The 12713-nt window shown below is 37.3% G+C and overlaps 1 protein-coding gene and 1 pseudogene across 1 annotated transcript; both read left to right on the plus strand.

The window, feature by feature from the left end:
- The first annotated feature begins 220 nt into the window (after positions 1–220).
- On the plus strand, positions 221–1155 carry LOC135229815 (oligosaccharyltransferase complex subunit OSTC-like). The gene is given in 2 exon segments (XM_064279094.1): positions 221–264; positions 266–1155. Coding segments are annotated over 2 exon segments (228 nt in total). The 3' UTR covers positions 450–1155.
- Positions 1156–2033: 878 nt separating this feature from the next.
- Positions 2034–5734, plus strand: LOC135229804 (olfactory receptor 1C1-like; annotated as a pseudogene).
- The last annotated feature ends 6979 nt before the right edge of the window (positions 5735–12713 follow it).

Genomic DNA, 12713 nt, shown 5'->3' on the forward strand with positions numbered 1-12713 from the left:
TCTAAAGTAAAGATGAGAAGGTAAGGAGACAGGGAAACTGGATTACTGGAAACAAAACAAAATAGAAATAATGAGAATGCTGACACATTGTGAAAATGTAACCAATGCCACCGAACAATTTGTGTAGAAATTGTTAAATTGGAACCTAAATTTCTGTGTAAACTTCCACAGAAAACATAATAAAATATTTCTTAGAAGTGCTACCCTTGTCACCACCAACATGGAGACTTTGTACTGAGTCCTGTTCTTAGTGCTGGAATGCCCCCCTGAAACTGAAGAAGCCGACCTGGGTACACATGCAGTCAGCCATGATGGTGTACACTCAGGTGATGGTGTCTTACTTTCTCATCACTGGAGGTGTAATTTATAACATTATTGTGGAATCTCCATGTGTTGGCAGTATGACTGATGAACATGGGCATCAGAGGCAAGTAGCTTTCTTGGCCTAGAGAGTAAATGGACAATATATTATGGAAGGACTCACATCCAGCTTCCTGTTAACTATGGGGGGAGGTTAGGTTTCATAATCCTGGACCTATCCAACTCACCAAATATTCCAAAACTCAGTAGATTTCTTCTATTCATTGAATTAGTCTGTCCTACTGAATTGTTTTAGGGCTAGGGTACCCTTGAAATGAAACTGCTGGGCTATCTGAGGGGTTAGATTATATACATAAATACTATATGGTCCTCAATATAGAAGTAGTGAATATTTTTCTTTTCATAGAGAACACTAACAGTAATCGTTATGGAGATGGAACAGATAGGCTTTTCATCTCTCGGTTTCAGTTTTCCATCTTTTCCAATCATTCATACTCCTGAACAATATTACCTTTTAAAAGAAAAAAAAAATTTGGAATCTTTAGGGGCTTTCACATTTTTTTCTTGTATTCAACATTTTACCATTTTTGAGTTTTCTCTTCAAAATAAGGAAGAAACAAATTCACAAACAAGAGAAAAATCATTAAGAGATGAGTTCAGAACTCTCTGTGCCCTCCAGTGTGTTAAGCTCAAGAGAGGAAAACATGTCCTTGCTCAACGCCTATATTTTTATATTATTTAAAAAAAAAGTAAATACTCCTCCTGTGATGCACTATCATTCTCTGAGGGAAGGAAAACATTTATCTACATGTCATTGTTCCCCTCTTTTTCACTTTCAACTTGGCACTTAAATCAATGCACAAGCTGAATATCTTCTTATGAGTGAATATTCAACGGAGAGGGGAATTGTAGGTTTCAAAAAATCTCAAATAAGAAGGTATGCATTCATTTATATATTTTTTTCGTTTTAGCTAATGATGACTAATGTGTAATTCCTTGAATTATAGCTCTAAACCCATTTTTAATAATGAAACTGTTAAACATTTTAAGAGCAGACGGAAAAACAAAATAATGCTGGTGAGTAAAATTCTGGAAATAACATAATGTGCTATAAATAGGAATGTATTATAGAAAACCTCTTTAAAAATCATGCATTTAGTGCAGAAAATGAGAGATTAACACAAATAATTTTGCCAGAATTCTTCATTCATTTATTGTTTCCAGAAAGATTATTTGGACCAACTATGTGCAACATATACGTCATATACAAAGGATTCAAAACAGTAAATTGAAATTCTGCTCTCAAAATATCAGTGGCAACAGGGAAGCAAACAAGAAAAGAAAATAAGCTACATTTTACTGCTTGCTATGAAAGGGATATTGCTGAGTAATTGGGGAACAAGAAGGTAGAACTGATTGTGTCTGCAGCTGAGGGAAGCCATCTTTAAAAAGATGCTTCTTACCTTTATGGACATATATATGGCATATGTAATGTTTCTTCTCAGTACAGGCTTCATCCTGACATACCTGAGTTGGGCAAAAGGGATGCAAGGAAGTTAAATAAATTATATAGGGAACAGAAGAAGATGAATTTCGTAGGGTTAATTAGGTTCAAGATGAGGGTGGAATTCAAAAAGTAGTAGAACCAAATGCACTATATTTTGATCACCAGCATGGCTCAGGTATCTTAGTGGAGAGAAAACAAAGCGAACATGGGATTGTTGCAGAGTAAGACTTTGGAGGAAAAAGAAAGGATGGGAGATTACAAGGAGGAATGGAAATTGACAGAATTGGAAATGAAATGAAGCAGCCAACCTGAAAGATTTTGAGTAATGTGAGTGGAGTTCATGAAAAGGTTGAAGATAAGTAAAGGGAAATGAGAGAGTCAGAGCAAGATATAAAATGATTTAAAAAATTTGCATAATAAATAAATAAATTCATGGCCCTGGAATATATCCCTGAAATGAAACCTACACACAGGTCATTGGAATTAAGAAGGTAAAGGAATGTTCTGAAAGAAAGTGATTCTGTATGACCTTTGTATATATATAAATTATTGACAGCAGTGGGGATAGAGGAGAAATCTCTGAATCAAGTAGCAATGTCTTTAATAATAAAAAAAAAAATAGATGGATAAAATTCCCCTGGTTGTTGCTATATGACAGTGTTGATGGAAAGAATCAGGAGGGAATAAAATATCAGGAATACTAAAAGAAGAATTCTTCCCCAGAAAGTGAAGTCATCATAGTCAGGAAGCTGTTATGGGAAGTGTTTTCTCATCCTCATAATTTCATCTGCAGCCCAGTGACAAAGAATTAGTGTTTTGATCTGGTTATTTTATTACTTTAAGAGTGGCAATAGATTAACATAAAGTAAAGCATCAAGTGCAGTTTACCAATCTTTCTTTTGAGGAAGTCACATCTACTTAAATAACAATGGGACAACTACATGATTTAGTAATAATAAAAAAAAGGAGATGCCGTACATCAGAAATGGTAAAATTTTATAGTGTCTATGAGAATTTGAATATCTGATTACTATATTAAAAGGGTGGTTAATAGTTAAATATATTGTTAGTTGCTGTGGAGTTACTTTCAACATGTGGAAACCCCATTGGTACAGAATAGAACTGCTCCATAGTGTTTTCAACAGTGTAACATTTCGGAAGCAGATGCCAGGCCTTTGGGTGGGTTTGAACTGCCAACCTTTCAGTTAGTAGTAGTCCAGCATTTAACCATTTGCACCACCCAGCTAAGCACATCTATGTCAAATAATGAGGGAAGAATGGACATGAAACAAACGACATTGTCCCACAACCACTTTCCTAGACAACTTTGCTTGGGATTTTAGTGCAGGATTTCAGGAAAATAAGATGCTCAGTAAAGGTTTTGAAAGTGAGGGAGAATACTGCTACCTTCTCTAGAGAAAACAGCACATGTGAGCTGCTATGAGGAAGGGACATGGAACCCAATTCACAAGCAGTGGGCTCTAATGGACTTCCTAGGCTAACCAAAGACAGGATCAAGTGGTCAGCAAGAGACCAAGGATTATTATTTAACCCCAGGAAGGGGATACACGTGAATATCAGAATAAAATTGTATTCTTACAAGAGAAAAGGAAGAGAAAATAAGGAGACCTATCATTGGGGTATAAATTTCAGGTTGGGAAGAAAGTTATTCATTTAAAGAATATTTCTATGGATCAAAGGAAGATGAAGAACACCAAGGTCGCCAAGATAACTATGAGCCCAAGAGACAGAAAGGGCCACAGGAACCAGAGACTTACATCATCCTGAGACCAGAAGAACTAGATGGTGCCTGGCCACAACTGATGACTGCCCTGACAGGGAGCACAACAGAGAACCCCTGAGGGAGCAGGAGAACAGTGGGATGCAGACCCCAAATTCTCATAAAAAGATCAGACTTAATGGTCTGACTGAGACTAGAGGAATCCCAGCGGTGATGGTCCCCAAACCTTCTGTTGGCCCAGGACAGGAACCATTCCCAGAGACAACTCATCAGACATGGAAGGGACTGGACAATGGGTTGGAGAGAGATGCTGATGAAGAGTGAGCTACTTGTATTGGGTGAACACTTGAGACTGTGTTGGCATCTCCTGTTTGGAGGGGAGATGGGAGGGTAGAGAGGGTTAGAAATTGGCAAAACCGCCATGAAAGGAGAGACTGGAAGGAGGGAGCAGACTGACTCATTAGTGGGAGAGTAAATGGGAGTATGGACTAAGGTGTATATAAGCTTATATGTGACAGACTGACTTGATATGTAAACTTCCACTTAAAGCATAATAAAAATTATTTTTAAAAGATTTCTGATGGTTCAGAGTAAATATCATGATTCCTAACATAAATAAATTTAACTCATAAAATCAAATATTAACCGTGTGATTACTGTGGACAAGACAATATAATTGCAAAACACAAAAGTCCTTATTCGAAGAAAGAAAGCATTCTTTTTTTTTTTTAAGTAATTGAGATTGATCTGAGCAGCATATCTGTGTGAACATGAGAACAGTGTATCAAAAAATCAGCACTGGTGGTGAAATGGTTAACTGCTTGACTGCTAACGTAAAGGTCAATGTTCTAAACCCACACAGCAGCTCCATAGGCCAAAAGGCCTGGCAATCTGCTACAGTCTAGGAAACCTTATGGGCCAGTTCTACTCTGTCATAAGGGTTGCTGTGAGTTAGAAATGACTCAACAGCACACAACAACAACAACCTATCATAAATAAAGGACCCAAGCAAGCAGGGTCTGAATGGTGCTTTGTTACATACACACACAGACACACACAAACACACATACACATCCTTGAGAATGAGATGGTCTTTACAATGTAATATTTTGTTCTTCTAGATTCGTTGGAAAGGTGGAAAGGGGAAGTCAAACAGTTAGCAGCGACTTTGTCCTTCTGGGTCTTTCCAGCTCTGCAGAGCAGCAGCACTGCCTGTCCGTACTGTTCCTTTGTATGTACATCTGTTTTACTTCCACTAAAAAAAAAAAAGAATTTTTTTTTTTTTTAGTTTTACTTCCACTGCAATCCCTCAAATGGTAGTGAACAGCTTGACTGGTACACGGACTATTTCTTTCTCAGGCTGCCTCACGCACCTTTTTTTCTTTATTTCTTTTGTAACTATGGACAGCCTCATTCTCCGTGTGATGGCATATGATAGGGATATGGCAATATGCCACCCTTCACATTATACCACCCTAATAAATTCTCACCTGTGTGTCCATTTGGTGGCTAGACCCTGGGTAGTTACCTATCTTCATGCCCTCCTACACCCTGCCCTAACAGCACATCTGTCCTTCTGTGCCCCCAACATCATCCATCATTTCTTCCGCGATCCCAACCCACTCTGCAGCTCTCTTGCTCTGATGTTTCCTTCAACATGATGGTCATTTTTACAGTGGGAGGGCTATTCGCTTTCATACCCTTTATCTGCATCATCATATCTTATGGATTTATCTTCTCTACCATGCTGGAGATAACTTCTACTCAAGGGAAGCAGAGAGCCTTTTCCATCTGTGGCTGCCACCTGCCAGCTGTCGTGTTGTTTACTTCAGCCCCTCCTCCTCTCATACCCCTGAGAGGGACACTCTGTCAGCCATCGTGTATACCATGGTGACTCTGATGCTGAATCCTTTCACCTACAGTCTAAGGAAAAAGGATATGAAGAGAGCACTTCAGAAAACATTTTGTAAGGGCAAAGCATTTTATCAAAAATCACAAACTCTCTGGCTGTATTGCATGTATTTGTTTGGTGATAAAATAAAAGGGAAAATGAGAACAGTTGACTGTTACTAAACGTCTGTTTTAGGTTGGAATCTGTGTTAGCCACTTTATCTGTATATAACATTTAATCCTTTGATTAAATATACGAGCTTTTAAGACCTATTTCTCAGATAAAGAAAATGAATCATGGAAACTCCATAGTGTGCATTCAGCCTACAGATTGTAAGTAAAGCAAGAGTCTCTGACTTAAATACATATATACTCTAGTGATGAGGTGTAAGTCTATATGATTACTTTTCTAGATATTAAGATAAATTGTGATGAAATTAATATTTATGGGTTCAGATTTTTAGTTAAACAGTCATGAATGCCAATGCTAGCTTTCCAATTTAGTGAAGTAGTGAGGCCACCTAATTTTTAATACTACATTCTCTTTAAAAAAACCTCAAAGAATTTGTTTTAAAGAATGCACACTTTTCTCCAACCACCTCTCCCTGCCAACATAGGCAATGATTTTTTTCTCTTGCCTCAAGTCCTTGTCATACTTGATTAGTCTCAAAGTCTCTTTCCCAACTACTGCCACAGGGCAGATGCCCACTGATCCCCTTCCACTAGGAGTGTTCTGAGTGCATTCCATGTTTGGACAAACTTTACTTTTCATTTTTTAAAGACAGGAGGGTGTTTTCCTTTTGTTTTGGTTCAGTATGCACCTTCAATCTATAGAAAACTTCAACTTCCTTTAAGAGGAAGCCACATCTCCAAGCCTGAGGGTTTTATTTTATCCTAACTCCCCAAAAAACAATCACACATGGTATCACAATGTTATTATATTGAGGGGATTATTCAATCTAATAAACTTCATATTGGGTATTGGCAGTCAAATCCAACATCCTTGTATATTCAACCTACCCCAGTTCCCTTTCACATTCTCACATCCAAGGATTAGTTAAGGCCATGCCTGCCTGACCTTTTTCAGCCTTAAAAACCTCAGCTCTGGGGTCCTTGTAAATAATGGCTTGACAGAACACATATGCCCATATGCCCTTTAAACACACAGACACATACACCTTCTCAAAGAGAGGCAAATACGTACAGGCCTAACAAAACTTAAATCGATTCAGGAAAAAAAAAATAATGTGTGTCCCAAAAATGCAACAAAGCTTGTGAAAATGTTTTCTGTCTTCTAGTGTATTTACCAGGAGTCCCTGGGTGGTGCTAACAGCTGAGCGCTCACCTACTAGCCAAAAGGTTGACAGTTCGAACCCACTCAGGGGCATCTTGGAAGACAGGCCTGGCCATCTGCTTCCAAAAGACCATAGCCTTGAAAACCCTGTGGGCATTTCTGCTCTGTACACAAGGAGTTGCCATAAGTCGGGATTGACTCCACAGGAACTAGCAACAATAACATAATTATCTAATTTACAATGTCTAATAAAGAACACAGATTCACAGATTTAAAGAAACAAAAGATTGTGTGTATATATATGTATATGTAGCATTGGGGAGGTTATTTGTAATTTAACAGGTTTAACCAATAACAATGATTATGTGTGTTATACTTGTAGAGCTAAAAAACTGAATGTCCCAAAGGCAAATTCAATCCCTCTCAATGTATTTAGGTGCAAGAAACTGCTCAAGGTTGTGTGAATTATGGAATCCAAGCTCTTACAAGCACCTATTTGCTTCACTTTTTGCTGAACCTCATTACCAGGGAGGTGGATGTTTGTGAAACATTTGTGAGAGGATAATACATGATTTTTCATTTCTCATAGTTGTACCATTTTGGCTATTTAGAGGAAAAAAGGGATCAAATAATTAGAGTTACATCACTATTCTGATTTGAGGAGGTTATTAAATGAACATAAATTAATACCTAAAATTTGCAGTAACTCAGGGAAGGAAGAAATCATGCATAGAATGAAGAGAATAATTTTATTCCTTACTTGATATAAGAAACACTGCTTATATCATGTTGACAGCATGAGGTGATCAGCTCTCCAACCTAGGACAGTTCGATACAGTATTTGAAAACTTGAGGCAAACATATGTAAACCCTGAGCACTTTCCTGCACGTAAATATTTTTGTGTTATTCAGAATCAGATGGGCTGTATATTTTTAGGTTGTAAGTTGATATTCCTTGCTTACTCAAATCTCCAAAAAAAGAACCACACTTGCTACGGCCAGGCAGATGCTATTTGTATTAATAAAATGCTGAAGTATTTATACACATATACACTTATTTTCAGTATGCATTTCTTGCTGTCAACATTAACCAATGTAAAAACATGGTCGTTTTCAATCCCACACATGATAATGACTGATTTTAACAGCTCTCTTTTCTTTCTAACCATTGTTGGATCAACATTACGGTACCATGAATTATTTGAGTATATTGCCAGAGGTCAATGGGCCACAGGCATCCTGCTCAACACACTGCAAGCTGAACTGTATCTCTATAAATATGTATAATGACCTCACTAAAAATTTTATCTGCTTTTTTTGATACAAAAATATAAGCAAAAATAAAAACACCTTGTTTAAGTAACAGGTGCCTAAAATATTTATAGGGAAACCTGTTGGTGCAACGGTTAAGAGCAGTACTGCTATTCCAAAGATCAGCAGCTGGAGCCCACCAGCGGCTCCCATTAAGATTACAGCCTAGAAAACCCTATGGGGCAGTTCTGCTCCATCATATAGGATCTCAGTGAGTCAGAATTGACTCAACAGAACACAACAACAAAATATTTACAGTTTGTGCTAGCTACGAAGAGCAAAACCAAACAAATAATATTTGGGAAGAGGAAATTTGTAATGTACAAAGATTTTGACAAACTGTCTTAAGTTATAGGATGTGAGCAGGTGAAGACAGGAAAAAATATACCAAGGACTAATGTGAGAAATGCTGTGATTATTATATGTGGAGGATGTAATCAACATAGGTAAACATGGTGGCCAAGGATGTTTCTGGGTATATCGGAAACTTTATTTAACTTTTGGAGGTTGAGTAGAAGGCAGTTAGGATGATTTTTGCAGGGTCACTATGAGTTGGAATTGGCTCGATGGCAAGGGATTTGTTTTTTTTGTTTTTTTGGTTTGTAGGAAGAGAAAAGCATATGATAATCAAAGAAGCCTATGCGCAGTGAGAGATCACAAAGTCTGAAAGTAATTCTGTGTCAATGGAGCTGGTGTTGTCTATGAAAGAGTGGATGGTAATTAAAAAAAAAAAAAAAAAGAAATATTCCCAGAAGAAACAGAGACTCTGTTTGTTTTGTTTTATTTGATTCTTAAGACTGGAAAATAATCACTGAATTCAGGGTTGTATAGATTCTAAAATAATTATACCATCTGTGACTTCCCCATCTCAAATAAAGATTAAAAATGCATCAGAAGCTTAAGTCAATCATGTCCATTTCTTATACTAATTTTTTCAGGGGGCTGCCCCCTGCAACATGCAAATGCACAAACACACATATACCAGAAAAGTACTCAGAATCTAAACAAGTGTTCTGTGGCCATTGAAAAGACAAAGGCTAGAGACAGGTGGAAGCTGACCCTAATGACAAGTAGCACATCCTATTGTGGGAGTGAGCTGCATTTCCCCCTGAGAGTTCTAGGGCATGTGTATAGAAAACATAAGTGTGTAACAAAGCTCTTAGTATATTTAAATATATTTTAAATAAATATACTTAAAATAGTAATAACAAAAGATTTTGTTTTCCTAGTGTTTTAATCTTGCTAGTATAATTAAATGAGCACAGGTTTGTTAAATAAATCAATAACCAGAATGGTGGAAGAGAATTTAGAAGCCTAAAGCAGACCCATTTATAAATGACAGTTTATGTCTACATTTATATTTTAGTGAAATCTAAACACCACAGTTTATTTGATAAATATAACTGACTTTCCAGGAGGAAGAAAAAAATATTACATCACAGATGCATATACAGATAAATAATGATTAAAGATATGAATGTAAAAAAATAACAATATTAAGAAAAAGGTTAGTCTGTAGAATTTTCAGGTTTTTAGTGGTTTTATTAATCAATTCAGAATTCACAAAAACTGAAAGTTGAATGAATCAAATTCTCTAAAACATTGAGTAAAGAAAAAGTCCCTGTAATAAATTAGGACTACTACAGTATTTTTACACAAATAACACATGCCTTCTACATTTGTTTGACCACCTCTCCCCTCCTTCCAGGAGGTATTTTCGTAAGCACACTATTCTTATTTTTTTTTTACAGCAACCTGTAAAAAATATTGTCATAGTGGCACTTCTGAAAATACCTTGCAGGGGGAGGGAGAGGTTGGTAAACAAATGTAGAAGACACAGGTTATTTTCATAAAAATACGGTATTTGTAATACACATAGTATATATCTACAGAGGAAACAAGAAGTAGAACCTTTGCATATATGCCCCACTGAGGGGTCTAGTACGATTCATCTAATTATCAAATCATAATGTTCCAGGAGTACCAAGTTGCCAAGACTTGTCTGAAAAAATTTTATAGCAGAGAAGCGCACAGTTCACATTGCAGCTCTCTCAATTATCTTTATCCACCGATGGATGCTCATTTAAATTTTATATATGAAAAGAGAAGAATGGAAGTAACCTTTTTTTATTGTTGTTGAAAATATACACATCAAACGTGCACCAATTCAACAATTTCTACATGTACAAAATAATGACACTGATTTAATTCTTCAAATTGTACAGCAGTTGTCACCCTCCTTCTCTGATTTATTCCTCCCATAATGACATAAACTAATTTTCCCCTAAGCTTCCTATTTAACCTCTTGAGTTGCTGCTAACAATTTGATCCCGAATACTGTTCTTTTTTTAAGAGCACAAAGCTCATGGCAGGCGTGCCATATTAAGTTAGACTGTTGTTTTGTTTAAAGAAGGCTTTGAACACATTTTTTGTTTATGGTGTCAGGGCTAAAGATTATCTCAGGGCAGTAGTTTTGGGGATTAATCCAGCCTCAATGGCTCCAGAAATTCTGAATTCCATTAGAACTGAAATTCTCTTTGCATTTTTCCCCTTTTGATCAGGATTCTTCTATAGCATCTTTGATCAAAACATTCAGTAGCTGGGCACCATTCGTTATGGCCTCATGGCAAAAGAGGCAGTTGTTCAAGGAGGCAATTATCCACACCTTGCATTTCCTACTCTTATTTCTGACTCTTCCTGTGTTACTCCAGGCAAAAAGAGAACAATTGTTGTATATTAGATGGATGCTTGCAAGCTTTTAAGACCCCAGGCACAACACAATGAACTATGAGGTAGAGCAAAAGTGCTGAACATAATATTACATCAATTAACTGGAATGTTCCATAAGACCATGACCCTAAACCCCCAAATCTATAAACCAAATCCCATGAGTGGTTTGTTGTACATAAGCAGCCTCAGCAGCTATTCTTTTTGTACTTGTACTAAATATATATATTTAGATTGCATTTGCCAATTCAACTTATCACAGGTGTACAATTTAGTGACATAATTTACACCTAGTGGCTGTGTATCTGTTACCCATGATCAATGAGACTTTTCCACTAGTGTAAACATAAAGTGCTGGGAAGATGGTCTGCCTCTGCAATTCCCATCTGGATCACCTAAGCTGAGGCCTTGGGCTCAAAGCATTCTCTGATAAGGAGACTGGAACCGGGTCCCAATCCCTCTCCCAGTTTCTTCTTCTTCTTGTCAGTGAAGATTTCCTTCCTGTTCTGAGCACATAGTAGGTTTCTCTCTCTCCATGACTGTAACTACTTAATTGTACAAAATTAGTCTTGTAACTAGAGGGAAAAAAATCTTGCACACTTTTGTTACAGGGTGGTCATCCTGTTTGTACTTGAACAAAGGCACCCTCTTGGTCACCTGATGGCTATACTGATTTTGCCTAAGCAAAGACATCCTCCTCTTACCCCCTTCCTCTTGCTTCCATGCTGTTCACCATGTACACCCCTCCAGTTCATCCATATAAGCCACAGGCCAGAGTTCTTCTTTGTTCTTTCAACCATGGTACATGAGGTGCACACATGGAAGTGACAGAACACCCAGTCTTGGATGAAAGACCTTTGAGAGACCCTGGATCTTCATAAAACCCCTACACTGTTTATCACTGACCTCATTACTGTAAGTAATAAAAGCCTGTGACACCACCAGCGAGTACTGCAATTATTTGTTCTGATACAAAAGACCCTGCACCATACCTTCTGATTTATGTCACTCAGTACATCATAGAAACTGAGTGCTCCCTAAGTAATAACTTCCCTTTTCCCCTCCTTTTTTGCCGCTGGTAACCACTAATAAACTTTGGTCTCTCTACATTTGCCTGTTCTTATCTTTTTATATAAATGAAATAATACAACATTTGTCATTTTGGCTTGATTTTTTTCACTCAGCATAATGTCCTCAAGCTCCATCCATGTCGTAGCACTTATCTGGACTTCTTCTTTTCCCTTTCTGCATGAGTAGTATTTCAATGTATGTTCATACCACATTTTATTTATTTATATATCCATTTATCCATTGATGGACACTCAGGTTTTTTCCAAATTTTGACTATTATGAATAGTGCTGTAATGAACATTGGTGGACATGTCAGTTCATGTCCCTGCTTTCAAGTCTCCAGTATATTCCTGGTAGTGGGGTTGCTGGATCATATGGTAGTTCTATTTTTAGTTTTTGGAGGACCTGCCACACTGTTTTCCAGAATGGCTGGACCATATTGCATTCCCACCAGCAATGGATAAAGATCCCAATTTCTCTGCATCCTGAGAAACATTTGTTATTTTCCATTTAATTTGTTTTAGCCATCCTAATTAAGGTGCCCTGGTGGCGCAGTGGTTAAGTGCGTAGCTGCTAACAAAATGTTGGTGGTTCAAACCCACCAGTTGCTCCATGGGAGAAAGTTATGGCAGTCAGCTTCTGTAAAAATGTACACTCTTAGAAACCTTACGCAACAGTTTTACCCTGTCCTCTAGGGTTGCTATGAGTCAGAATCAACTTGACGGCAATGGGTTTTGGTTTTGGATTTATCATAATTAAAGTGGAATGGCCTCTCATGGTTTTGAATTGCATCTCTCTGATGGCTAGATATGCTAGATATGAGTGTTTTTGTCCATTTGAATATCCTCGTT

This window comes from Loxodonta africana, unplaced genomic scaffold, assembly GCF_030014295.1.
Source record: "Loxodonta africana isolate mLoxAfr1 unplaced genomic scaffold, mLoxAfr1.hap2 scaffold_55, whole genome shotgun sequence".
Lineage (NCBI taxonomy): Eukaryota > Metazoa > Chordata > Mammalia > Proboscidea > Elephantidae > Loxodonta > Loxodonta africana.